The sequence below is a fragment of the Pieris napi genome, chromosome Z (genome assembly GCF_905475465.1).
Source record: "Pieris napi chromosome Z, ilPieNapi1.2, whole genome shotgun sequence".
In the NCBI taxonomy this organism is placed as follows: domain Eukaryota; kingdom Metazoa; phylum Arthropoda; class Insecta; order Lepidoptera; family Pieridae; genus Pieris; species Pieris napi.
Window position 1 is genome coordinate 6,993,222 of NC_062259.1, and position 27,966 is coordinate 7,021,187.

General features: G+C 32.3%; 1 protein-coding gene across 10 annotated transcripts; it reads left to right on the top strand.

Annotated features, from left to right (window-relative positions):
* The first annotated feature begins 1,079 nt into the window (after positions 1-1,079).
* On the top strand, positions 1,080-27,961 carry LOC125062380 (protein AF-10). 10 transcript variants are annotated; one of them, XM_047668254.1, is made up of 26 exons: positions 1,080-1,386; positions 2,028-2,164; positions 2,240-2,319; positions 2,611-2,775; positions 3,090-3,165; positions 6,729-6,850; positions 7,308-7,457; positions 8,009-8,096; positions 9,135-9,245; positions 9,839-9,922; positions 10,378-10,510; positions 10,807-10,984; positions 11,463-11,552; positions 12,834-12,940; positions 13,503-13,578; positions 14,261-14,350; positions 15,137-15,202; positions 17,756-17,862; positions 18,833-18,972; positions 19,295-19,399; positions 20,739-20,775; positions 21,410-21,581; positions 22,400-22,511; positions 23,616-23,750; positions 25,011-25,120; positions 26,495-27,961. In XM_047668254.1, the coding sequence occupies exons 2-26, from the start codon at positions 2,056-2,058 to the stop codon at positions 26,531-26,533; spliced, it is 2,682 nt and encodes an 893-aa protein (XP_047524210.1). In that variant the 5' UTR covers positions 1,080-1,386; positions 2,028-2,055; the 3' UTR covers positions 26,534-27,961. The 10 variants fall into 10 exon arrangements, with proteins under 10 accessions (XP_047524210.1, XP_047524215.1, XP_047524212.1 ...); XM_047668259.1 differs by lacking the exon at positions 14,261-14,350 and adding an exon at positions 13,760-13,774 and having other exon boundaries at positions 1,080-1,288; XM_047668256.1 differs by having other exon boundaries at positions 1,080-1,288; positions 26,426-27,961.
* The last annotated feature ends 5 nt before the right edge of the window (positions 27,962-27,966 follow it).

Below are 27,966 nucleotides of genomic sequence, written 5' to 3' on the forward strand. Positions count from 1 at the left end.
TAATGTAAGAGAATAATAATAAATATTTATTTATTTAATTTTTCAAATGTAAACTGAACTTTATTGACTCCTTTTCCAGTCTTTGATTATGTAATTGTATTTAATTATTTGCATGCAATTAAAAATGTTTTTTTAATAATGCCAAAGAAGTATAACTTCTTACGCGCGTAGTACACGGACCCTTTTTTTTACATAATGGATATTTATACATATTATTCTGATTCCTGGCGAAAAAAGTTACACGCATCAGATGGTAATTTTATAATACTAGCTGGCAACCGTATACAATTTTCTTTGTTTTGATTTGCCATTTTATCGCTATATGTAAGAAGTTTACATCATTTAAGTTTTGAGTAAATTTTTTTAAATGATTTCAAAAAAAGTTATATACTTTTTCAAAACCATTGCAATGTTTACAAGAGTATAATCCTGTAAAATAAATTTGTTTACAAATACGAATATTAAAATAAAATTGTATTCATATTTTAAATGTGGAATATAAAAAAGTAACTATTTATACCTTCATCCATACTTATATTTTTTTTAGCAGTTTGAAATAACTTTAATTATTTTCAAACAAATTTTTCAACAATAAATAATATTTACTAACGAAAATTTCGATAAATGCCAACTTAAAGAAAAACACTGGTCAATTTTCTGTCACTGTGTTGGTATTTATTACGAGAAGCACGCGAGAGCATTAGTTTTGAGAGTGCTCAATTGTGCGAAGCGTTGCTGTAGTTGGAACATTCAACGTTGAGCCTGTGCCGTTGAGAGATTATGCCGCATAATGCGCTCTAGTGCTGTAATTGGAAAACGCACATACCTTTTATTATTATTAATAACATTAATATTTGGCGATTGAGTGACTAAGGTGACTTTCATTGTAATGTTTGATATTTTCTCACTTAAACGCGTTGAGAGCTCTTTCTTTATTTAATTTAACATTAAGATATAGTCAAGACTGCAAAGTTTAAATCTATGGTATTAATATTGAAGTAGACTGTAGATATGTAAGTTTGTTTACTCTGTCCTATATTTGTATTACCTATGTTTTTAGTGTGAAATCTATTGTCTTTAGGCAATATGCATCATGTCATGGCTAGTCTTGGCTTGTGAAAGCAGCTTATTGTGAATATTATTGTTTGTTTGTTAAGGATATTTTAAACGTTTTTATTAGTACATCATTAATTTGTATTTGAACACATTTATTTTACACCTACCACTTTATAATTGGGTTTCAGTTACGTGTATTGACTTCGATTTATAAAGATACTGCTCCGCGCAGGTGAGGTGTTTAACTAATACGAAATTGGAAAAAGATGAATGAATAAATAATAAAATACCTGGATTAATAACAACAATGAAGAAATGTATTTTCTTGTGGTAAATATGCAATGACTTGGTGAAAATTTCATTTTCATTCTCATTGTTACCCTTAATGTCCGATAAAAACCACATCAAAATATTGTTATAGTTGTGTTATTGTCGTTTTTATTGAGTGAACTAAATGAAAATTCTTATTTTTTTAAGAAAACAAAGTGTTTTATCACGATTCAATAATATTTGAGTTTTTAATTACGATATAAAAGTGCACTAGTGCACTTCCAATTTGCGATCGTATATTTATTACCTTTCTGCGCAGTTGCGTTCCCGTGACCCATTTTTAGCTATATTGATTTTTGACATGATAAAGACTTATAGATATATTTGCTTTTAAAGCTACATAACAACAACTGGGTGGATAGCATTTAAAACATTCTATTGTATTCTAAGCAGTGCAGTGTTTAGTTACCTTTTAAAATCGTTCTATATAAACTCAGTTATATAAAAATTCAAAGCAAATTAAACAAATCTTTTACACAGGCAGTTTATAGTGGTGATAGTTTTTTATTATTTTATGTTCACATACTATAAATTCATTCATTTTGTGTCTAATTTCCTTGCATTTACATTAATCATTACTCATTTGATTTCTACTTAACAGGAATAAAAATTATTTATTTGAAAAATTTGTTCCTTTATAGCTTTTAAGGTAATAATGCTGCATTCAATATGAAGGAGATGGTAGGAGGATGCTGTGTATGCTCTGATGAGCGTGGTTGGCCTGACAACCCGCTAGTTTATTGTGATGGAAATGGGTGTACTGTTGCAGTTCATCAAGGTATATATAATGTCACTCACAAAATGAAGTCCTATCGGAACTAGGCTGTGTCTTCATATAACTGTATTTTTTCAGCCTGTTACGGGATAATTTCTGTTCCTACAGGACCCTGGTTCTGCCGGAAGTGTGAGAGTCCCGAAACCAAAGGCAAAGTTGTAAGTTTTTTATGTTTTCATCAATTCTTATGAAAATAAACAAATATTGTTGATCAAAATTTATATATAAATTAAAATATGTTTGTTTTAAGCGTCCAAGATCATTTGTAAAATTACACCTAATTTGTAGATTTGTAACATAAATCTTTAATATAATGCTTTTGTTTCGAAAGTCCAAACTCTCACTATGGACAGTTTTATTATTTTTTTAAACAAAAGTTTATAGACCTGTAAGCATTATAAGAATAAAGGCATTTAGCACATTAAATAATTACTAAATAATTCATGCAGAGATGTGAACTCTGCCCTTCAAAGTCTGGTGCTTTGAAGAGAACAGACACCGGTGGTTGGGCTCACGTTGTATGTGCGCTGTACATACCTGAAGTCAGATTTGGCAATGTGACATCTATGGAGCCAATTGTTTTGAGGTTGATTCCACCTGAAAGATATAACAAGGTATGTTAACATTGCAATATAAGTTGTCATTGAGCCTTGAAAAGTATTTTATACAAGAAAACACTTTAGTCACAAAAAATTAGTGATGAACTTTGTTCAATAAGTAGCAATTTTTTGCTATATTACTATCAAGAATTGATTAAAAGAAAGCATATAGAAAACACACTACGAAGTTAACCTAGCTTGCTGTAAAGCATGAGCAATCAGAACTTCTTTATAATTTTAATACTGTTTATACATTAAATAAAGAATATTAATAATGAACAATTTTAAAATGCTCTAGAAATATTTATTACTGAATATGTTTTGTATAGATATGCTACATCTGTCAAGATTTGGGAAAGACTCACAGAGCCAATGCTGGTGCATGTATGCAGTGCAATAAATCAGGTAAATAAATATATATAAAAATATCCTTGAGGTACATTTCAAATCCCCTCCATCCACCCCCATCATATGTAAAGCCCTCCTCGAACCCTTTCCAGGTGGCTCTATCTTTGCTACAAGTCTGAGAGTCTTTTCCTGCTACAAGTCATCAGCCCACCGTCTTTTTGCTCTGCCCGCTCTACTTTTACCAAGTGGTCCTGTTCCATTGTCATGTCTTTAATGTCCATCATCCAGGTATCATGTTGACATGACCAGCCCATTGACATTTAAAGCTTGTCATAGAGCATCATTTGCTTTAGTATTTTGTCTAGTATAATCACTTTTTACTTTGTGTATCTTTATATTTAGTATACTTCTTTCCCTAGCTCTTTGTGTTGATCCATCCATCTTTAACTCAACCTTTGCTGTGAACAAGGTTTGGCAACCATTGAAGGCCGTTTCTATCCATTAGAATGTTTTTCAAATTGATATTTAATCAATTCTCTTAATAAGTATCCTTTTAAGATCTCCTTGAACGACCAGAACTTCTTCTATGATGTGTTAGTTCTTCTTACAACTTCATCCTCATTATTTGATTTAGAGTATGACAATTGTTTGCCAAGATAGATATAGGTGTCCTCATAATCAATACTTTTTCCCATGATGTTCATATTTTAAAGAAGAAAGAAGGTAAAAAAAATAAATGTAGAAAGAATAGAAGGATATTATCCGCCTCTGTAGAACAATTCATTGGAATTTCTTGTGTGGAACTGAAGCTATTCATTGTTGTCTGTCTATATTGTCCTCCAACAGCTATCTATAATAATGCTGAAAAAGTTTTAGAGGAGATATTGTGTAAATTAGTAAAATTTAATAAATAGCTAATTGTGTGTTAACTTAAATGTCAATTTACTTTGTCATTCTTATAACTTACAACTTAATAAAGCAATTTCATTCAACCACAATAATAACCGCCAGTACTGACACTTGTATAGATAATTTATATAGTGACAACGCCTTTGAAAGTATTTTCAATAGATTTAAATGATGACTGAACACACTGAATTGTTTGAATTCCAATTAAGGTAACTAGAAACGTGTTGAAGAAAATTTTGATAACTACTTTGTTATAAAAATGACTGTTTGGTCAGATTTAGGGAAACATTAGTGTATAGGATGCCATTTCTGTGTGACAAGTTATCCTCTAATTATTTATATAGTACATCATTTATTGATGAATTCAAGAAAGTATGTACTCAAAAGACTTTATTGGTCTCTGAGAAAACAAGTTTCTGTGACTGGGCAAATAAGGAGTTACATAAAATTATATGAATTGTATGATGAAAAGCAATATTACACCTAGTGTGTGTAGTTTGTGGTAGACAACAACAGTCATTTTAAATTCTGTTATTGATGAATAAGCACTGTATTTTAAACAGATTCTTTTTTTTTCTTAATGTAATTGGAGACAAACGGGTGGGACGTTCACCTGATGTTAAGTGATACAGCCGCCCATGGACACATTTCCAGAAGGCTCGCAAGTGATTGCCGGCCTTTCAAGAAATTCTTGAAGGTTCGCAAATACTTCAGTGGTTTAGAAAACGCTCAGTTGTGGAACGAGGGACGTCGAGCTGATACGGATAATGTTTTATTCTTCTTTGACGTCCGATAATGGAACTCAGCTGTAGGTATTAGACCGAACAACTCCTCTGAACACTTTTCATGGTAAATGTGGTAGAAGATGCAGAGAGACCCCACATCACTACGCAACGCCAAGGGATCAAGCCGCATGGAAAGTGACTGGTCTAAGCTCTGCAGCATATGCCTTAACGAAAATCTGAAAGTTTACTAATGGGAACACGGCTAAAATTGTGTATCATAGCTACTTTCACAGCGTTATGCCCTTCAGTATTCTACTGTGAGGTGCTGCTGCAGTGGTTCAATCCATATTTGTACTGCAGAAGCGGGCTGTTCGGGGCATTTGCTATATTTCACCAAGTTCAAGGAATTAAATATTATGACACTATCTGGTCATTATATTCTTGAAGCCTTGTTGTCTGTATAAAAAAATATAAACGATTTTAATACAAATTGTGACTTTCATCTGTATAACACTCGAAACATAACTAATCTAAGCGAACGACCAACCAGGCTCCAGAAGATAAACCACTCGTTATATGGAAATTGTATTCGTTTTTACCTGAAACTCCCAAGCGAAATTAGAGAATTATCACTGAATAAATTCAAAACTCTAGTTAAACGTAAATTGATCAATAAAACTTTTTATAAATTTGACGATTATTTTACTGATCCTAATCCTTGGGATTGATTTGCTCCAGATCAAATTTTTGTGCCTGCTGTGCCTTACAAACATTATGTGTGACTCAAAAGTTTGCGATTGGAAAAAAGTAGCGGAGAGCTTCTTGCCAGTTCTTCTCGTCCGCTCTACGCCCTTGACTTGCGAACTGGTAGTAAATGTAAATTTAGAATCAATTTAATATTTTTTCTGTTGACTTTCATAAGTATACTTGGTTACCTATATGAATATAGTTATTTTGACTTAGAGTTTGATACTGATGCGTCATTTAAATCTGTTTGCTTTTATTGCATTCAGTTATAGGCTTACCCGAGAGAGGATAATAGTTCTTGTGACTCTTTTCAGACAGTGTTACTATGTCATCAGCAAATTTGAAATAGTTTAGGTACCAGTTGCTAATTTTAATACCTCTGGTTTCTCAGTCAAGGTTTTTTGAAATATGTTTTATAGTACTGTTATGAATAGTTTTGATGTAAGAGGGTCTCCTTCTCTGACTCCTCTCTATATTTTTTATTACTTCTCTAGATTCCAGCTTGACGTTTCTCGTGCAGGTTTCATATATGATATTAATGATATTTAAATATTTTTGGTTCATGTTTATGGTGTCAAAAGCTTTCCTATTATCTCACTTGTTTTATTGTGTGTATATAATTGGTTGTACGAATGCCAGAGCGGAAGCCTGCTTGCTCTATGAGTTGCACTTTGTCAAAGTCTTCAGTTAGTAGTGTGAGGATCATTGATGCAAACAGTTCTGTAGTTGTTAATGTCTATACAATATATATATATATAGGTTAATGTTAAACTTAACTTACTTACAATTGTTTATTATGTCTATTTTATATTAGGGAGTAAATTCTTATCTTAGGTTCATTTTAAAAGTATGTATAATGTAGTTGAAATATTTACGAGAACGAGAACAAAATTAGTAACTAAAGTTGGTAGTTTTTTAGCTGTCACTTCTAAATGAATAATTAAATTATGATGTTTTTTATAGAGATAAATAATAATAGAAAATTGTGCATAAATATGGTTGTAGGGTGATTTTTAAATGAATCGCCCAAACTGAAATAGACTAAATTGTGTCTTTCGACACAATGTCGAAATTAATTCTCCTAACTGAACAGTTTCTTACTGGTATATGAAAAATGTTTACAAATTATCTACAAATATTTATATGAGAATCAGACTGATAGATGTATGAAATCCATAGCTCTTTATATTATTATTATTATAACTTACATAGAATTAATTCTAACTTATGCTGTTCTAGGGTGCAGGCAGCAATTTCACGTGACTTGCGCACAGGCATTGGGCCTACTCTGTGAGGAAGCTGGCAACTACCTTGATAACGTCAAATACTGCGGTTATTGCCAACACCACTACAGTAAATTGGTAGGCTGTTTACGTTTGGTATTTAAAATAAATATTTTAAGATTACGTCCATAGATAATGGCGAATGAAGTAGTTATATTTCCAATTCTAATATATATTTTATTGATTTTTTATCTATTTTTAAATTTGTATCCTCTAGTTATCGTTTTAAGTCCGTTTAATATTAAAAGTGCCAAAACTACTGGTTCGAACAACCTATTTCCGAATGCCCCTTTACATTATTAAGTCGTCAACATTTTCTAAATACAACATAGGAATAGATAGTGAAAACATAAAATTTTATATATTTTGTGGGTCGTAGCTATATTAATATTAACCTCGGTAACTGTCTCAACGGTCTCATTTAAAATCTGGTATAACGTTCGGCTTGGAAGGGTTACCTAACAGTTTTTACCCACGTCCCAGGGTAAAAGGGACTCCATTTATTGGCATTTGAGCAGACTTATTAAATGTGCAGAAAAAGGGTGGTAACGTGAAGACAATTCCGCCTTACAAGCCGGTTACTCACGAAAGTCAATCGAGTGACTCGAGCGGCGAGAAGGAGGGTGAGGCATCTCCTATGGCCACTGGCAGCGGTACTCCAACCCACGCTTCTAAATCTAAAGGGGTATGTCCTTTGATCAACGAACTGTATGGAAGTCATTACTTGATACTATTAGTACGGGAGGTAGCCTTGTCTAGAGCTAAATGTCTTAAAATTATATGCCGCTATTGATTGGTAGGGATGGATACACTTTTAAATAGAGCAGCTGCCTCCCATACTAGTAGTATGGCCTTTAATATAGCAACACTTGTTTCTCAATATAAAAATAAGTCAAATTACAGATCATTCCTTCAAGCTAATTCTGCGTTTTATTATCAAGCAATTATATATGTTCAACAATTTTAAATAATTTTATTGAGATTTAGTCGGACAATGCCGTGTATAGTTCGTTGCCTCTTGACATATTCTGAATGTATAATATAAAAAGTATTTAGAAATTTTATATAAAAGCACATTTAAATTTCTTTTATGCTTTAGTCGTAGAGTTGACTGTTATACTTTAAGTACATTTTTAACTTAAAACCACCTCAAAATATTTAAAAAATCATTACAATTAAGGTTTAAAAACTGATTAATTCACAATTATATTTATATTTTTTTTATTTTTATTTTAGCCTGGCCGTAAGTCGTCTCATTCATCGACTTCAAATAAGAACGCTCCGAGTTCTTCAAAAGTACCACCTGTCCCAATACAACAACAAGGTATGTACTAGATTATTTTTTCCTCAATTCGTTTGTATGGAAAAAGAAGGATTTTGTTATTTACATATTCCACCGTATTTGTATTTATTTATATTTTGCCTATTTTCTATAACATTATGGTAAATAGATTGGAAGTTATTTACTTTTAAGTTAGTAAATAACTTCCGTAGTAAGTAAGTAAAACGTAGGGTACTCACGTTTAACATTAAGGAATTAATGTAGATAATAGTATTTCGTTTAAGATTGAGAATTTCGTAAAATTTGGGCTAGCTGATGAATTATCATCAACTGTTTGCCATAGGTGATAATGCAGATATATGACTTATGTTAAAGGATCTTATAGTATTATTAATTAACATAAGCCCGTGTAGTAATTGAAATAATATTCGAAACAATCTTTATATTTTACGAAAATATTATATAATCATACATTTGAATTATAAAAAAATTTCATAACGTTGTTAACGACACCTATTGATCAAAAATATTAATTTTAGATAAAATCAGCACTTAACTATTGTTATCATTGTCTTGTGATAACTCACTTAAAAACAATAATCAACCCAAGTTTAAGATGGGATAGAGCTAAGTCGTTTAATCATTGTAAAATATTATTGATCTATATTAAAATTCTACTTTAATCATTCATTTAATAAGTAGAAACTTTCTAAACAATCTTTCGGTCTATGTGCGTATACAACACCTGCTCGAACTTTGAAGGAAACATCGTGAGGAAAGCGGCGCGAAACAAAAACAAAGCCGATCACGTGTCAGGCACAAAAGGCTGATCAGTTACTTGTCTATTTAAAAAAAACATCACGTATCACGCCCAGACCTAGAAATTGTAGAGTTTTTTAATCTAAATAAAAAAATCTGATATAGTGCACTACTTCAGTACATATATGTAGTATATTCCTTGCAAATACCGCTGGATAATACACTGATTCCATATATATCCGATACTACATGTTTCGTATGTCAACAACGCTGTTGTGAAATTTACCTGAAGTCTCCTCAAACATATTCTATTGGTGCCAGATAAAAAGAAGCCATCGCCAAATCGCCGTGGCTCTTCGGCTGATACAGGAACTGGTAGTAAGAATAATACGCCAGCACCTTCGCCTCAACACAACGCTGACACGCAGAAAAGTAAGATTTTTATAATTTACTAGTAGACTCGGCCAAGCGTTGCTGTGGCTAAGATTTTTGTTATATTACATAGTAGTATACTATTCAAGAGAAAAGGCAGGAGAACACCAATCCACCATGCTTTTTTTGTGGTTATGCCATTAAATTGTAGCTTATGTGAAACGTTGGTTATTATTTTGATAAGAAATATAAAAATATAATATAATAAAAAAAAATTAATTCAAGTTTTAGTAAGCATCCCTAATTTTTTTGAAAATGAAACATAGCCTATGTCACTCGGGAATAGTGTAGCTTGCAAACGGTGAAAGAATTTTTGAAATCGGTCCTGTAGTTTCGGAGCCTATTAATTTCAAACAAACAAAAAATCAAACCTTTCCTCTTTATAATATTAGTATAGAAAAAGAAACTTAGTTATTCCTATTTTCATAAATTTTCAGACCTCTGTATTTTCCCATTTTTAATCCATTGATTAATCTAGGCTTTCATAACGCTTACACATAATAGGAATCATATTTTTTTAAACAGTGGCCACTATTGTAATGGAAAGGGTAATAGGTAAAAATAAATATATTATTGTGAATCTATTAAATCAGGTGAAGTTGGAGGCAGGAGCAAAGCGAGCACTCCAGCTCCGTCTCCAAGGCGTACTCCTGAACCAACTCAAGAGCAAGCTAAAGGTAATTCTTTATTTTGGTTTATGTCCCTGTATAATCAAACTCAACCGCTGGATAGATTTTGATGAAATTTGTGTGGATTTGAGAACGGTTTAGATTTATAATTATTTATAAGGATTCTTGCGTAATGCTTGCGGTTCGCTTTCGGTGCTTCATAATTTTCATTCAAATTATCCTGAACCCTTTTAGTTAACCACGTCTAATATTTTTTTTAAATCTAGGATGTTGATCCTTAAAGATACGAGATGCCAAAAATTTCATAAATGAAATCATGCACACAACCACAAGGATTATTATCCTTTTCCTTAAAACTTTTACTTTAAAATTAACTCAGCATCAAATTAATAGCATAAAATAAAAAAGAATCCATTGTCGGCGGTTTTATTATGAATAAATACCACACTCGCTATGTGTGTACCGCGGGAAACAGGTAATCAATAATTTTATATATTTTACAGCTGGTGGTAATACTCCTGGATCTAACAAGGTACCAGCGCCGGTCGCTTCCCCAAGTGTCAAATCCAACGAGCCTGTTGGAGTCATCAGCTCTGTTGCTTCTGCCACTCCAGCTACTATTACTCCACCTCCTGGGTATGTTTATTTTTATGTTATGATATGCCTGATCCAGGTCTATCGATTTTGGTTGTACGGCATTCTAGTGTTAATTGTAGTAGTGTGATTCATTTTTTCGGTCGCAAAAAAGTATTAAAATATCAAAGATGAATGTTATGTATAGCTAAAGAAATAAAAATGAGAAGTTTATTAAATATGTAAGTCGCCCGTTATCACTAAGTCTCAATAGCAATAACGTTCTCGACATCAATATTTTGTACCCAAGTTTTTGGTACAAAGGTAACATCACTAAACTAATCGCTTAACGATTTTAGATCGTCAGCAACATCGGTGGTCCAAGTGGCCTCTTCAAAGGCACACCAAGAGTCCGTTATAACAAATACAGAGGCAGTTGAGACCAAGCAGACGAAGAAACGCAAAGCGATGTCCGCTTCGAACGTGCAAAGCTCTGAGTACAACCCGACTCCACCTCCACAAATTGCCCCACCTCCGGTAAGATATTTTTTTATAAAGGAATTTTTATAGCTTCTTAAATATTAAAGATTAATATTTTTGGTTAGATTTTTAACCTGTCCATATTATACCAATTCTACAGTAAGCGTAAATAAATACCTATTTGAATATTACTATGACGGGGTCCATAACAGAGTCATTACTCTGTAACTTCCAATACTGACAATTCCAAGGTTTCGTCGGCGCTACGGATATTGAGAACATTGAAATTGCATACATAAACGACGGAATCAAATCCAATACTTAGGGGTTATACTTACTATATGCTGAGTTTTGAATTTGTACGTGGTGTAGTTGTTAATGTGGTGGAAATCCTATATTCCAGAAAAAATTGTTTGAATAGCGCAGAATGCTTGAATTTAAATGGGCAGCGGCTGAAAGCCCTTTTACCTAAAAATACTTGACCGAAAAGTTAATGAGTGGTAAAAGATTATTTTTTTACTTTGAATTGCGTTAGCCACCAATGGAGACACAGTCTTCGAGCAGTGCCTGGGAATCCCATGCAAGCAATGAGCCACATATTGATATGGACAAAGTAATTAAAAAGGCAAGTATTTCTTATCTTAATATATATAAATTACGTGTCACGTTGTTTGTCGGCGATGGACTCCTAAACTACTTAACCGATTTTAAATTAAATTTGCACACCAAGTGCAGCTTGATCCAACTTAAAAGATAGGATAGCTTACATCTTAATTTATAGCCGCAATATTATTTTATTGCAAATTATTTGTTTATTATTTGACACAATTCTAACAGATGGCGCTGTGTTAAAAGTATCAACGCAATACCTTTCACATAAGTTCTCCTACCGTTTCCCTTGAATAGTTTACTACTATGTAATATAACAAAAAACTTAGCCACTGCAACGCTTGGCCGAGTCTGCTAGTTTAATAATAAACGAATTTAGTTTATTTTTGTAACTATTTGTGTAAACTAACAATTTTGAAAATTTCCGATTATATTTTTTCTTTTCGATAACAAAGCTACTGAATAAATTGTCAGTGAGCTAGTCAATAAGTTTGTTAATTTGACGAAACTTATTATTTTATATATTATATTTTTTAACGGTTCGACCGGTTCGTTTAAATAACCATTCATCACCCACTTCACTAAATTAAACGGCTACGTCAATGGTTTTGTTGGTTTGGTTTTGAAAAAGTGTATCTTTACGACTTCAAAAAATTAAGAAATTATGAATTGACCGTAATAGGATTAGATATTTGATATATTAAACCGAGCACGTATAATAAATTTTATAAGTGTGTGTGTTTGTCAATAAATTTCTCGAAAAATAAAACATAAATTTTATCAAAATGTGTGTGTATTGTGTAGTATATACGCATTGGAGAGGGGTTATACATATGTAGGTGATTATATGGTTATTTTCTTCAGTTGACATGGTTGATGTCACTTTGATTTTTAAACAATTACTTGACGTTAATGTTCAATAACGGGAAGATCGGATCTTGAAAATAAAAGAGAATAAACTTTGCAATTTAAAGGATTTTTTAGCCAGCTATTCTCGTCCGTTCTACGCTCTTGGCTAGAAAGGGAAAAATATAAAATCTGAGGTTGTAGTTTCAATCCCAGGCACCGATGGACTTTCTATTTGGGCATCGTACAGTGAAGTAAAACATCGTGAAGAAACCGGCATGTCTCAAATGAAAAAAAAATACATGTGTCTTGAAGACTACTTGTCTATGATATAAGAATTATCAAAGAAACAAATGCAATTTGAGGCCGAGACCTATTATAGGTTGTGGCATTGACAATGGCATAGTGTACATTGATACGTATGTGAATACATATATGTTTTTATTTGTAGGCAAAGATGGAAGGCCCAGATGCAATATCTGCACCAATGCAGTTTGCGAGTGTGAGCCAACCACAACCGCCGCCGGCCCGGAGCCCAGTCTCACACCCGAGTCCAAGGTTCATAATTTATCAAAATAAATTAAAAAGTCATAGATAAATCATTATTTATTCAATAATTAGCTAATTAGAACGTTCATTAATATAATAGCTATGACCTGTCAGTTCTTAGTCATCAAAAGCTATTTATGAATTAATTGCTAAGCATAGGACAAAAGCGTCACGCGTATGTTTCATTTAATTACCGATGACAACCTAGAATATGCATAGGCATTATTGCACTGTCGTTTCCAGGTGTTTTGCTAAGCTATACCCAGAGTCGAGCATTTATTAAATATGTAAAACACGGTGAGTTTTGTGCACGACAAACTAATATTACCAAAAAAAATGTTTCGTTTTTATTAACTTAAGTATCTGTTAACGGGTCTAATTTAAATATCAATTTAAATAGCTGTTTACTATAATCGCCGTTACCCGCTACTTTAAGTTGTACATAAACGTACTATGAGGGTTTATTAATAGTACCACAGGGTTTATTACTACTAGACAAGTAGTTTTCCAAAGTTCTTTCACCGGAATCGAACTGGGCAAGTGCAAGCGCTTGATGACTTTATTTTTATAGGCATCTACCAAGTCCAATGCCCGGGCCGAGTGGTATGAACCAGATGACAAATATCCGATCTCCATCTCACATCCAGGTATGTTTTGCTTATTCGTCCATTTTGGTTATGGGTCATTATTAAAAATCATAAATCTATTAATGTTTTTAATTCATCACCATATTTGAAAGTGTGTGTGACGCATGTGAGGCATGTCATTACAAAACGGATTAAAAATATAGATAAATTAACTATTTAATGATGACCCGTTTATTTGCAGGGTGGGGAGTCTGTGGTATATATTTTGATTATCATTAGTGCATTTTTAAACTATTAAAAATAGTGTAGCGAATTCGGAGAGATATTTGTAGAATTTTAATAATGGTACTAGATTCTCCTACTGGATACGACGTGTAATGCAATGCTCTTTATTTTGCTTAAAGCTTCTGCTGTTCGCCTTAAATTGGATCACATTGACGATTAGCTTAGGAATTGATATTTAATTATTTGGAAATATCGCCTATTTACCAAATGAATAATATTTTAGGGAGTAAAATATAGGAATTTTTACTTATATAGTTTTGGTGCCTATGGAGAATGAGTGGTTATCGTATGCATGCTTTGGTGATACCAAAAACTACGCTAATAGGGTTACGTTAAAAAAACTATTACTTGTCTCGGTTTGTGAGGTTAACGTTAGAATATTATTATCTTTTTTATGATCACATGAAAGTTAAGTGGAATAAATACAATGGGATTATTTAATGCGTGGGTTGTGTAGGGCGCGAAAGGGCGCGATGGGACCGCATCTCTGCTCGTCTCGGTGCCTTTGCCGACGTCCAGCCAAGGCCTGCACTTCACCCAACACCAGGTCCATACCTGTACACACAACTATATAATATACATAAAGCCTACGTTTACATATCCAAAAATGGCGAACTATTATAATAATCCCAATTTCGATTTGAGTTGTCTAACTTTTAATAATAAAAGTATTATATTAATAATGATGGCGCACTCTTTAAACGCGTAACATTGAGTCGTTAATTCGAGTTATTAAAAAAATATTGAATATTTTAAAAATGAATCAATAATTCTCGGCTAAACAATCTCACCCACACACTTAAAAATATATAGTATTAGCACATATTTTTTTATACAAAAATATACATGTTTGGCGATTTAGGAATCTTAGACTATGAAATTTAATATACAAAAAATATTCAAATCTCCAATAAATTACAATACTGTTAAATTATTTGATTTTAAAACAATAGAAAATCTAACATCGCTCGAAAAAAGCAACAAAATTACGCAGTTATATATTAAAACACTCGACATTCCATTCGTATTAACGTTGTTTCTCATCAATTACATTATCATTGTGCTTAAAACATTTGATTGGTCAAAATGGCCTACATCCCATCCATGGCGTGTAAATCCATAGTTGTGTGTACAATTAAGTTTTACTTATATAATAAGGTAGCTTTTATATTGCATGATATTTTATAGAAAAGCTTCGCTTAAGCGAGCCCTGTTTTTTCTAAATATAGCATGATGCTTTTTGACAAATGAATCCTTTGAAATATAATTAATTAAAAGATTGCTTTACTTGGGAATGTCGTTTTCTTTGGTTTTCACATTGATTTTTATATAGATGCCTGGACCACCGTCGGATATATCCGGACATACAAGTATGATGTTTCATCAAGTGCAAAAACAAGTAAGTTTTATGGTAAATCCTCCTCTATCACATAAGCATACTACTTGTATGTATCATGGAAAAGGGTGATTAGTTAACATGAGACGAAATCTGTCCACCGACATGAAACTTCTCCATAATCTATTTGGTTGGATGCGCATAAGTTACCTAATCCTGAGCTTGATTGCGTTAAGATGTTTCCAACACGATATTGCATTTTTTTATAAAATATATCGGATACTCCACAGGTAATTTTAAGGTTTATATAACTTTCGAAGATAAAAACTAACGGTTATTTTGGGCCACTTAATTACAGGTCATAAAAAAGAAATTCTGTAATTCCTATTCACGTAGTCGGGCACTTAAAAATAGCCATACTTAGCGAGGAAATTATTATTTACAAGATCGAATGATTTATATTTCTTTCTACAAACCGAAACAATGTTTGCCCGGAAATATGGCCCTGGATAACAAGTTCTAAAAAAGAGGTTCTAAAAAACCATTTGAATCTCAAAGTAACATATTCATTGTATTATTAACATACTGTCCCCAGTATTTATTCCCACCCCTCAATTCTAAAGTACTGTATGATATAAATAATATTTGCCCTTAAAGAGAACACATGTACTCAATACTGAACACATTTGGTTGTGTCGTTGACTTCACAGTATGTTTTGTACTTAATTGTTAATTATAGTATAGTATTTTTATTTGCGCATAAGTTTTAAAACGTATAGATTTTATAATTTAATTATAATTTTTCTTTGGAAACGTGTTTGATATTGTAATTCGAATCATCTTTTGTCCTGTCAAATTTATTTTTGATTTTATAACAAAGTACTCGAAAACTAATTAAATAGGTTTTTTTTTAAAAGTAGAATGTCATTATAAAACCAATACAACATTCTAAAAATTTCGTAACCCTAAAACAATATATTTTAATATTACCAAACGTATATTTAGTAAAAAATATATTATTTTTCATACTAATCTCTATTATATAAACTTTAAAAATTAAATCCCAAAATACGTTCACATCTGTCAAACCACGTGTTTAACTACCCTTAGCAAAGTGTTGCAGTTTTTACCTGCTCCCCATCCCCAGCTACCTGCCCTTACTTGGTCCAGTCGATCGCTATTTTTGGTTTTAGTCATATAATAAGTCTGATTTCGACAACATCTGTCGTCTTGATAACGTGTTTTTTTTGCGAACTCAAAATGTGCGTTTGGCCGAACATGTGAGTGGAAATGGTGAGTTGATATTTCAATTCGTGACGATTTTTATAATAATACAGTGTATTGCAAATTGTTTACATTAATATCTCCACGTGCCAAGACTCTAATTTCGTTTTGTTAAATGTAACACGATTCGGGTGTTTCAAAATGAATCCATAGGTTCAATGTCTCTATTTTTCTTCTTAGTAAATTTTAAACAAATTAAATAGATATTTTTTAAATAGAACCAGACAAACCATTTTATGAGACTGTCATTTGTAATCTCGTTGCGGCTAAGTAAGTGTAACGATCGAGTGTTCTTTCATAATATCTGATGCGGATTGTCCGCATCATCAGTTTCTACCCCTCATGTACATTTTAAAAGGGGTTTAAATTGTTATGCAAACTGACAAACTAGTTGTCTTCATACAAGCTTTGATCAAGTTCCTTTAAATAATTTTGGGGATTTATTAAAATAACTACACGTTCATGGTACACTAATTTAGGCCACATTTGCAAAAAAAACTACATTTAAAATCTATTTCCATATACTATACATATACATAGTTATTTATACAGAATATCGGGGTGTGTATTGCCAACTAAACAGTTTCTTGTATGTATTAAGTTTTTTTTTGAATACATGTATATTATTCAACTGTATTTCGGCCAAATCTTGTTTAAATCTTGTGCTCGGAATTAAGAAAATATTGCGAAATAGCCTTTGGTTCTTTTCTAAGGTTCCGGAATTTACTCGTATTCATCGGGATAGGTTTATTCACTTTTTTTAGCTTCTGTAACATTTTAATAAATTTACGTTCAAGACAAGACGTCTATTAAAATTTAATATTCTATACCAGTCAGAATGTTATTTTATATAATTCCTGACTTTATATATTTTCTTGAATAAATAGCATAGTATGTTTTTTTACTTAACCTTAGTTTTATTTGAGTCGTGGCTTCAAAACAATACATATTTTAGATAAGGGATTCGTATCTGACACACTTACAATATACGTATACTTATAGAATTATTCAAGTATACTTAATAGAATTATTAAGAGCAAATAAGTATAAAAATCGGCATGTATATCAACAATTTCAGATTCAGTCACTGAATAATGCATTCCAACATAACCATACAATTTTACTTGTACCTTAAGCGTGTAATGGAACAGTGGGCTGGTCGTATTTTATAATAATGTTTTCCTTTTTCCTCCAGGTATCGTGTTCCGTTTCTAATTTTACCTTATGATTCAGTTATTTAAATTCAGAATTAGTATGTTCACACAATCGTTAAGTAAATAATATTCGTTTTTAATTTTAATAGTTGTTAATAAATATCGCTTTTTATTGCAGGCTGCTATGGAGCAGAGTGTTGCTGGTCATCCAACTCATATTCCAGGAAGGTCAGCTTGGGGCGGTCTCAACGTCACCTACGAATTGCAAGATCCTAACAAAGCCGGGTAAGCTTTTTATAATTATATCGCTGGCGACAAATAACTTAACATTTGAACGTACGCAACGTAGTACGTTTTTAAACTGGAATTTTAAACACTTTATTAGGCATTGCCCGAGAGAATCATAAGTCTTAATTTGCTGGGCCGTTCAATATTTTACGTTGCTATGTATTTTACAATGCGAATTCTTCTTTCAAGCGATTATATGCTTAATTATAGTGAACATTTAGCACGTGTAATCTTTGCTTCTGAACTGAATTGTGAATCTATCGCTTTTATATTTTAGACAAAGTTATCCTGTTGATACATTTTTTTAATAGTACTGAGGAATTATTGTTTTGATTACTTAAGCTGTAATCATTTTTATTTATTTATTCATGCTCAAAAATTACACGTGAAAAACAAAGACGAACAATCATGGGAAAAGTAACACAGATTATTAATGTTGATTATACAAGATTCTCGCCGCTGACAAATTAGCATTTGTAATGCGAAGACAATTTCAATATATATTTAATTCAGAAAGACCCTTTTGTTGGCATTCATCGGTTCATCCATTACATCCTGTTAACAAAGTATAGTGACCGCTGTGTTTTTGCACTGATTTTATTTCTAACTTAAGGTTTCTGTATGATTTTTCATACGGCCAATAAGTAAAAATTTGGAGATTAAATAATTTAAAAGAAATTTCTCGTTATGAAACGCCGTAATTAATTAAATTGCCGTTAATCGTTAACACAAAGTATGTTGTTGACTTTTCGACTGAAATTTTCTTAGTATGCTCGCGTAAATAAAAAATCATTTCAATACAGTGTATATAACATAATAATCAAAGTATACGCAAAATGCAAAATATTTTTTTGCTATCTGCAACTTTCGGCGAATTATATTTTATAAAATAAAATAGCTATTGCGACACATTCAATGCGGTTGTTGTTATAATGGAACTATTACATTAAAGGTCAATCTTTTACAGGGTTGGAATGGCAGTTCCCAAGGACCAGATGGGTCCCAACATGGGGCAAATAGTTCCCGCGCATCGTAATAAGAAACGCGCTATAGCCCATACAGCAACCTCAGTTGTGGCCATGTCAAATCCTCCACCGCAACCTATACGTAAGTATTTACTATTATTATACTTATTGGGAAAATTAAATTCCAAGTCCAAAAAACCAGGTATAGTCAGATGGCTCGTAGGCAAATGTTAATAATTTATATCTTTGTTCTATCCAATTATCTAAAATGTTATCAAAACTAAGCAGTTTGGCGATAATTAAAATGTATGCGCTTAACTATGATTTAAAAGTAAACCTGTTGGTTTCAATATTAAAGTACTAATTATAAGAGATTTAGTTAGCCCTAAGTTTAAATCGTAATTAAAGTTATACTCTGTTAAAGCGGTGCTTTTGAAGTCTAAAAACTCCTATTATGTTTATAGAAGCAGCCGCTCAGAACTTGGCCAATATACGTCGACCACCCATGCCGACTCCACCGCCGATGTACCACGAACAAAACATTAAGGAGTCGCCGCCAAGCTCGCCAGGTATAAAAAATATAAATTTAAACGTAGTACGTTTGCTGTGCAATACCTAGATCCATAGGACCAATGTCTTAATTCTAAAGGAAGTGCATTCGTTGTGCAACGTCACTAAGAGGTCGTCACATTAGTCTCCAATTGCAATAAGTCGGCCATATTGCATTTTCATAGACCATTCGAAGACCACCTTGAAAAACTTATAATAACTGGGAAAATGGAGGAAAAGAGACCTAGGACCCAAAACGATGGAGCCGGTCACAAAACCTGAACACAAAATATGGCGTCTAAGCCATTTACATAGCTGGAGAACGTCAGAGATGGAGGCAGCTGTGCAGAAATCCAGAAAGAGAGCATCACGACGCTACGCAGTGAGCAAGCGATTGTAGGTGTACCAACAAATATATAAAATACGCTTCAATGAATGAATGAGTTCCTTGCCTCCAATTGGACAATCGGTAAAGACAGCATCTGGTTTTTTTAGCAAATTTTTAGGTCCATACAAGTCGCGCGTTGTCTTGAGCGCTGACTAATATGTCAAACTTCATACAGAAAAAATTGTTCGACAGCTCTTGAAATTAGATTTAAGTTTGACGTTCTATTACGAGTATTAGCCTTAGGGTCTGTTTCACAAGGTACGGATAAAAGTTCCAAATTAGATATTTATTACTTATTGGTAGGATAAACACTATTGTTGCGTTTCACGACTGTCAGATAGCGCTATTCGTCACATAAAGTCCATCATAAGCTATGAGTTCGATGAATGTCAAATAGCACAATTTATCATCCAAATAATTTATGTGTTGCATAGCTATTTGGTACTTTATCCATACATTGTGAAACAGTCCCTTAGTGTACTAAAAATCATAATATCATTTATAGGTATAATTATTACATTAACTGCCCGTTCTCATATTGTCGTAATATAATAAATGTACAAGTGTAAACGTAAATACGTGTACAAGACTGCTATGGTTACCTTAATACAAACCACAGCAGTTTTCTAATGTAACATATTGTGATTATATTATACTATTTTGTAAAATAAATATATTAAAAAAAATAGGACTATGTAATTAGTGAGAACAACACGAAAACATTAAAATATTTCTTAAAATGATTTTCCTCGAATCGAACCTAAGTCCACGTGAACATCAGTCAAGATAATTTATTTTTATAAAAACATTATTTTGTTTGGTCTTTATCACTCTCTAGCCGTTTTGAAAATAACTAATCTTAAGGTTCGTATTTCAATTTTGTGTAAACAAGCGATTTATTCAAGGTGAAACCACGAATTTATAAAAATGCAATTACGCAGAATTCAAATATGTTTTTTTTGGAATTTCAGGTTCAGAGAGGCCACTGAAGCCAAAGTTTGAAAACAAGTGAGTAACAGTTTTGGCTTTTATATAATTGTTGTTGAAACATCTAAAAATAAAATTGTTATGTTGATTATAATTAATAACTTCTTCCGTTGAAGAATCCTTACTAAAGTTCCCTTACTTTGTGATTATCTCTTATTATATTTGAGCTTAGTAGATACATAAGCTTATCAACTTTCCTTGAAACTGCTTGCGGAGTTTCACTTAGAGAAAGTACTGAACAGCCCGTCCTCACAGTAGAAAAGTGCACATTTATTAATTTATTTATACAGAATACATACAATAATTTAACTTATATACTACCTTAAACTACTAGAAAATTGTACTTTAAAAAACTACTTACAATCATCTCTCAGTCTTCCCAAACCTGTTACAAATATCCATCCAAGTTCTGGTGCAGAACTGAAACGGTTACGCAGATCATAGGGAGATCATAAACAGAATCGGTTCGTGAAAAACAGTTCGTGAACTCCACTCAGACATCATGCTAGATCTGAAATACTTTTCAGGCCCATACAGTCAAAGCGATTCCGGAAGCTGGTCCATGCAGTCTGTTCTACCCCTCAAAATTACGGTCTAGCAAACCGAAGTTCTCGTCAGAAGTTTCAAACTTATATTGCCAATATAATTATTTCAGAATGAGTGTGAGCTGTAGCGCTCCTCATATGCTCGGTAACGAGCTGAACCCCGAAAGCGGTGTTGCAGCGCGCTTGCAAGAGCAACTTAGCGCTGAATTAGCCGCACACGCGGCTGGTACTACGGGACCAGAGCCTCTCATACCACCACCGCTCATTAATAAGGCTGCACCAGTGAGTAACAAAAGAATTCACTAATTAAGTTTGGTGGCGGTTTTTATTCAAAATTCAAAAATCATTTATTCACGTAGGTAACACAATGTACACTTGTGATGCGTCATTAAAGAAATACATATTAATGCTTCTAATTTTACATTTACTGCCAGTTCTCAAATTAAGGGCGTAGAACGGAAGAGAAGAACTGGCAATAAACTCTCCGCCACTCTTTTTAATCGCCATTTTTTTTTTAATACAACGTTTGTAAGGAGCTGCAACCATTACACCATGTTCCACATGACATCTTAAGTAATTAATAATAATAACATAAATTAAAAACAAAGACTTGTCCCCTATCAGCAGGAGGCATGGATATGTTCAAATAAAACAGTTTAGAGCTGGGTAATAACTTTAAAATATGATCTTATAATTAATATAAAAATACAGGTAAATTACGGTGGAGTTGCAACAACAACTAACTTGGCTTATCTAAGCGTTCACAAATCCAAATTACACTTTTGTTGGACATAATCGGAAACGAGAATGTTAATTTTGGGTAACAACTAATCATAAAAGATAAAAAAAATTGTCAATCTGTTAAATAATAAAAATAAGTTGAAAATAAACGGTTGTACAAGTAACTTACTTAGGTAAGTAAAGTAACCGAACTAGAACTTGTTTTTTTTAAATATTGGGTGTTTTTGCGCGCTATTCCACAGTTTCAACATTGCTTTGGCTGTTGAAACTATCGCAGTACAAACCTCGGTATTTTTATTGGAAGTTACAGCTTAAAACAGAATACAACTTTTTTTTTTAAATCATAAGCTGTATTTCAGATGGGTGGTGCAGGAAGAGGTACGTCGAGCGCCCAAAGCCTAGATCAGCTTCTAGAGCGACAATGGGAGCAGGGATCCCAATTTCTCATGGAACAGGCGCAGCACTTCGACAGTATGTCCTTAATGCTTGCGATATATCAATTTTTATACACATTATCTAGGCTACGTTTGCAACAGCTAATAATAATATTTCTGGCAACTAAAACATCTCTAAGGCAACGAGGTAGTGATGGAAGCTGCGACCGCCTACAATAAAAAGAAAATCACAAATTAAACTTTTTTTTTAATTTAAGGGTGGTATTTATTTTGGGATTAATTTATAATTGCTTTTGATTTTATACTCATAATGCTGAGCCATTGCGCGATTGACTTTGTTTATTATGTTATTTTGAATTTACTAAAAGATTGTTTCTTTATGAATTAGAGCATGACATGAAATATTATGTTAGAGAAACACATAGGCAAGTGTTTACTTTACGAATAATAATATAGAAATTAAATTACTGAATTCTTTTAATTGTTTAAAATTTTTAAAATGTGACAACAATTTTTTGTTTTTATGATCTTATGATATACATATGTATAAACTTAACCGTTTTGTTATATATTAGATTTTTATGAATTATATATTTAATATATTTTAAAATCAATTCAAATTATCATTTACCAAATCACTTCAGAAATCGTGAGCATTTTGCTCTTTTGTTTGAAAGGTTAAATTTTTGTATTGCTATTCGTAGATACAAAACCTAAAATTGGGCCTAATTAGATTAACATTGTTACTGATAAAATAATAATAAAGTAATACAATAATATAATTGGTATTGGTTTCGGCTTTGAATTCGGTGTACTTAATTATCGACGTTGAATGATCTGTGTAAAGTTTATTAGTACAAATTATATTTTTAATTCTACTGGCATGTCAAATTTGTTAGAATATTCATCTCACATTTTTTTTTATTTCACGAATTTCTTGCATGTAATAAATATCGTGCATGAACTTTGTTAAATGTTAATCGTGTTGCGATCAAACTTACCATATATCATTATCTTCCCGCTTGCAATGTCTTTATTAGGGCGTGAAGCACGCGAATATAGATTTTTTTAGAATTTCATCCGACTGCTGGACAAGGGCATTGTCAAGCTTTGAACTGTCAGGTTTGACAGTTGAAAGTTTACATGGACTCTTAGTTGAGAGTGGATTTAAATTTAACAGTTGCTTCGTTGCTGTCCTGTCTGCACCAACTCCGAACAGAGAATGTCCGTTTAGAAGAACACGTTGGCAATTTACTTCAGCGGCGTGATCACTTACTGGCTGTCAATGCTCGTCTTGCAATACCACTTACAGACGGTAGGAGTTTTTGTCATTTAGTTTAAAAGGGACTTTATATATTAGGTCATATCGATAGGTCAGTTACTAGTGGAAGACAACGTATTTGAGGTCTTGATTCTCGTACTTTAGCAGCGACAGGACAAGTTAGTTATTTTTTATTAAATAGGTGATATTGACGCAGTCCTATACATGTATCGCTTTACACACCTTTACTTGTTAGTAAATTTTTTAAGCCTTTTTATCACAATATTAAGTTTTCATTGCTTTTTAGCATCGCAGTCCTATTAATGTTAATTCAGGAGAATCGAAGGTCTTAAATGAATAAGGCCTGATTTATAAAGAGCCCTTTAATTTCACAAGAATTTTACCCGCTTTCACCTAAATGTTGTTAACCTTCAGCGCCAAAAACAATTTTTTTTAACCGACTTCAATACGAGGAGGTTGTTGTTGACTTGTTGGTGTGAACTTAGTTTTATGTGGCTTTTAATGTTATATGTTGCCGTATATGCTTTTACTTGTTTGCATTGTAAGATATATAAAATGTATCGTACAATGTTATGTACAAAGCCGTAACCAGAGACAGAAAACCCGTTTAAGACAATTTTATATGCTCAGAAACGCGTTTTAAGTGGGTAGCGTATTAATAATAAACATTTATTATTAAGACAGTATACATTTATTAATAATCACCTAGAGGCTTTTTTTAGTACTGCACCAAAGCCAATTCACAATTCATATGAATGAATGATAATTTTGACCTAATATTTTTTCCAATTTAGCCGTCAGTTCCTAAATAGTTTAGTATTGTATTGATTTACGAGAGTTTAGTAAGTCAAGTAGATAATCAAGGTAAGTTTATTAGTTTCACACTACACCAATGTCCCATATTAATCACCGCATTCGATTTTCTGTAAATATTTTCTGGCAAATTTTTTCAAGTCAATTTCGAACGCATTCCTAGTATTAATTTTTTTCATCAAGAACTTTTTTTTATTTCTCTAATACAGACCACAAACATACACATATATAATATGTTTTATCCATATTTTTTTATTTGGAACGAATCTATGGTAAATATTTTTAGGAGTTTAAGAATTCGACGTTTCAAGTACTTTTCGTGGTCTTCAAATGTGTAGTACGCCAAAAAAAGCTCGTGTAATTATCAACACTTTTGTTTAGTAAAAGTTTTCGGACATGTTTGGTGGGCTCAAGCACGAACAATTAAAAACGCTAAACGATTAATTAATATTGTTCTATTACATTTAACTATTTTAATAGTGTCAGGCCCGCCAGAACCACAGCGGTGTCCTCGAGACATTTCATCGCAGGCCAAGTCCCAGCAGCCACCGACCAGGTCTGGTGAAGCTATGACTGCCGACAGGCACCAGGTATGACTAAATATCATTTATAGAATAAATTAATTTTATACAGCTAAATTAAAAGAGAGGGTAACGGAGCGTTCAAGTAGTATGTAACGAATTTGGGGGGGGGGGGGTCCTTTTGTAAAACGTTACGATGCATGGCGGGGATTGAATTACGCGTTATTGTTAATATTATTTTCGACTTTCCAGTACTTTACAGCACATAATGGTAACTTTTAGGTATAAAGAGTCACTAGGTGGTCACGTAACGTTTTATTATTGTTGGGTAAAGTACTGTACTTGGGTACAGAAAAACGTTACGGCCCGTTACATGGGGGGGGGGTGTCAATAATCTCCAAAAAATGGCGTGACGTAATACTTGAACGCTCCCTAAGTGTAAAGTGGGTATGATTGCGTAAAATGTTCCTGTTTAAATCTTGTCAACAGTATTGCTTAGAAAATTAACTAACGGGCATAAAAATCAATTATTCTAATTGAGGTGAATCTAATTGTGTTTCAACCTAGCGTTGGAACCTAGACTTAGATTCAAAAGTTAGAGTTAAAAATGGTATATGGTCTCAGGGTAAAACCCGTTGTCGTTATGGCACTAAATAAATATAAAGTTTTCATTTGTGTAATAAGTCAGTCAATATCGAATTTCTTCGTATAATTTAACTTTCCAACAATCGCAAGATATTTAAAACTAGATAGTGGTTGTCTACTTTCGAATATACCTAAACTGAAAGAAAGTTAGGGTCATTTTGTCAAATTATTTTAGGTATCTAACCCCCTTATAAAAAACGTACTATACGCCACAAAAAGCAATTGTTTTTTTTGTGTGACTTTAAAAATACATATATAAATGAAAAAATCTTTATTGTAGCGTATAGAACTTTACTAACTATATTACTAATAAGACGTAAATCTGATGTCTACAGGTATTTTAATGACATATGATTTGTTACTTTTTTTTAGTTTTTAATATTTAAAGGTTTATTTATGATTGTGTTTTTTTCGTTTTTGGTGTTGTATTGTTTATATTGCTTACATCGTAATAACATCAATAGTTTTAAGAATCGGATACTGCTTTACCTTTAAATATTGTGTATAAACATTAAAATCAAACAAATACAGTCAAACATTATACACACGCAATTTTTGTTTTTTGTTTATTAAAATTAGAACAAAATTTACATCTATCACATAATTTTATGACATGTATTTCACAACACAGTTTTGATATCCGATTCTTATTATATATAAGCTTTGGTGATTGGTGATGGCAATATATTACATATACATGTTACATTGAGTTTTTTTTTATTTTTTTAGTCTCTTGCTATGGATCAAGTAAACAGATACTTTTGAGTGCGTTATGTAATGGCGCTTGTTTAACCTTAGCTGATAATGCGCGAGGTACAGCCAAAGCCGCCCAGCTGAAATGAACCGGGTGGCAGCGGAGTGCCACGCGAACCTGATCCGCTGCGGACCGTCCAGGCCTACATTCATATCGAACACCAACAGCGACGCCGGCCTGACTTTTCTATTGAATCCATACTCAAATACGACTAAATCGCGAGAAAATAGATTTTGTACAATGACCACGTTTTCTACTTATTGGACTTTTCTTGTGTAAAGTTTTGGATAATTATTTTAATGGTGTGGACAGTCGTAATCATAAGACTGAAAGGTTAAACGAAACAGGGTCTAAATTTATTTAGACTTTACGTGACGTTGTGTGCGGGAATTTTTCAAAGAAGGAATAGGTTAAATATAATGTAATCAGAGTCAAATACGTAACTGAAACTTTAACTATCAGAATTTGATTTATAAATTTATAATTTGATTGATTTTGATTTATATATTATAATTTTGAATTTCGATTGTAGAATTACATTGTGTAAGTGTTTTATAACTGTGCAATGATGAGATTTTGTATTGTATCTTATTCAATTTAATGTTGTTCTGGGAATTTTAGAATTTCATTGTATGAATCGATGTTTATGCCAATTTAATGTGTAGTAGACATAATATATGCAAAATGTCGAAATTCAATGGCTGCTTTATATGTCAAATTTAATAAACCATTTCTAATACGGATGTTTTAATGTTAGTTTTAAGACTAGGAATTAGTTTTAGTATATAGGATAAATATTTTGATTTATCTGTATACCCAAGTGACCTGCACATGTAAGGGTATTTCTTCAATTAGGGATGATTTTCAATATATATTATTGTATTTGAAGTATCTAAATGGCTCATTTTATTACTTTTGTTTAGTGATTATGTCTTCAAAAAACTTTTTTTAACTGCTATAATTTAATCTTTATTATTAGTAATAATTATAACAGCTTCTCTTCAGATTTTCCTATGTTGTAGTTAGAACTTTGAAGCGTTACATAATACTCACCTTTGCAGTTGTCACTTGGATAAAGCCCCTAGGGCTATGTACATAGTATTATCTATCAATGTATGTATATACATTGTTTGAGTTGTAAATAAGGTAAATGTGAAGCTTAATAATGTTTATTTAATTTCATAATATTCGTGATGTTTTATGTTCTTTTAATGTCATTATACTGTGCGTATACAGTATTTTAATACTTAAATTGTATTAAGTTTTATTATAAAGAATTTTATTGGCTGACAATGCCATTTATTTATGGAATCATAATTGGTGTATGATAGAATTAGAATAATATTTCCTATAATCAAAACCTAAGATGTGTAGAATATGCACAATTTGTATGTTTCAATAATAATTACATCAATGGATCTTATTTCAAATATTTCGGTGTCCATAGAATTTTGTGTCAGTTAAATGTAATTGTTAGATGTTAAGATGTATTAATAAAGGCAAAAAATACATTCGA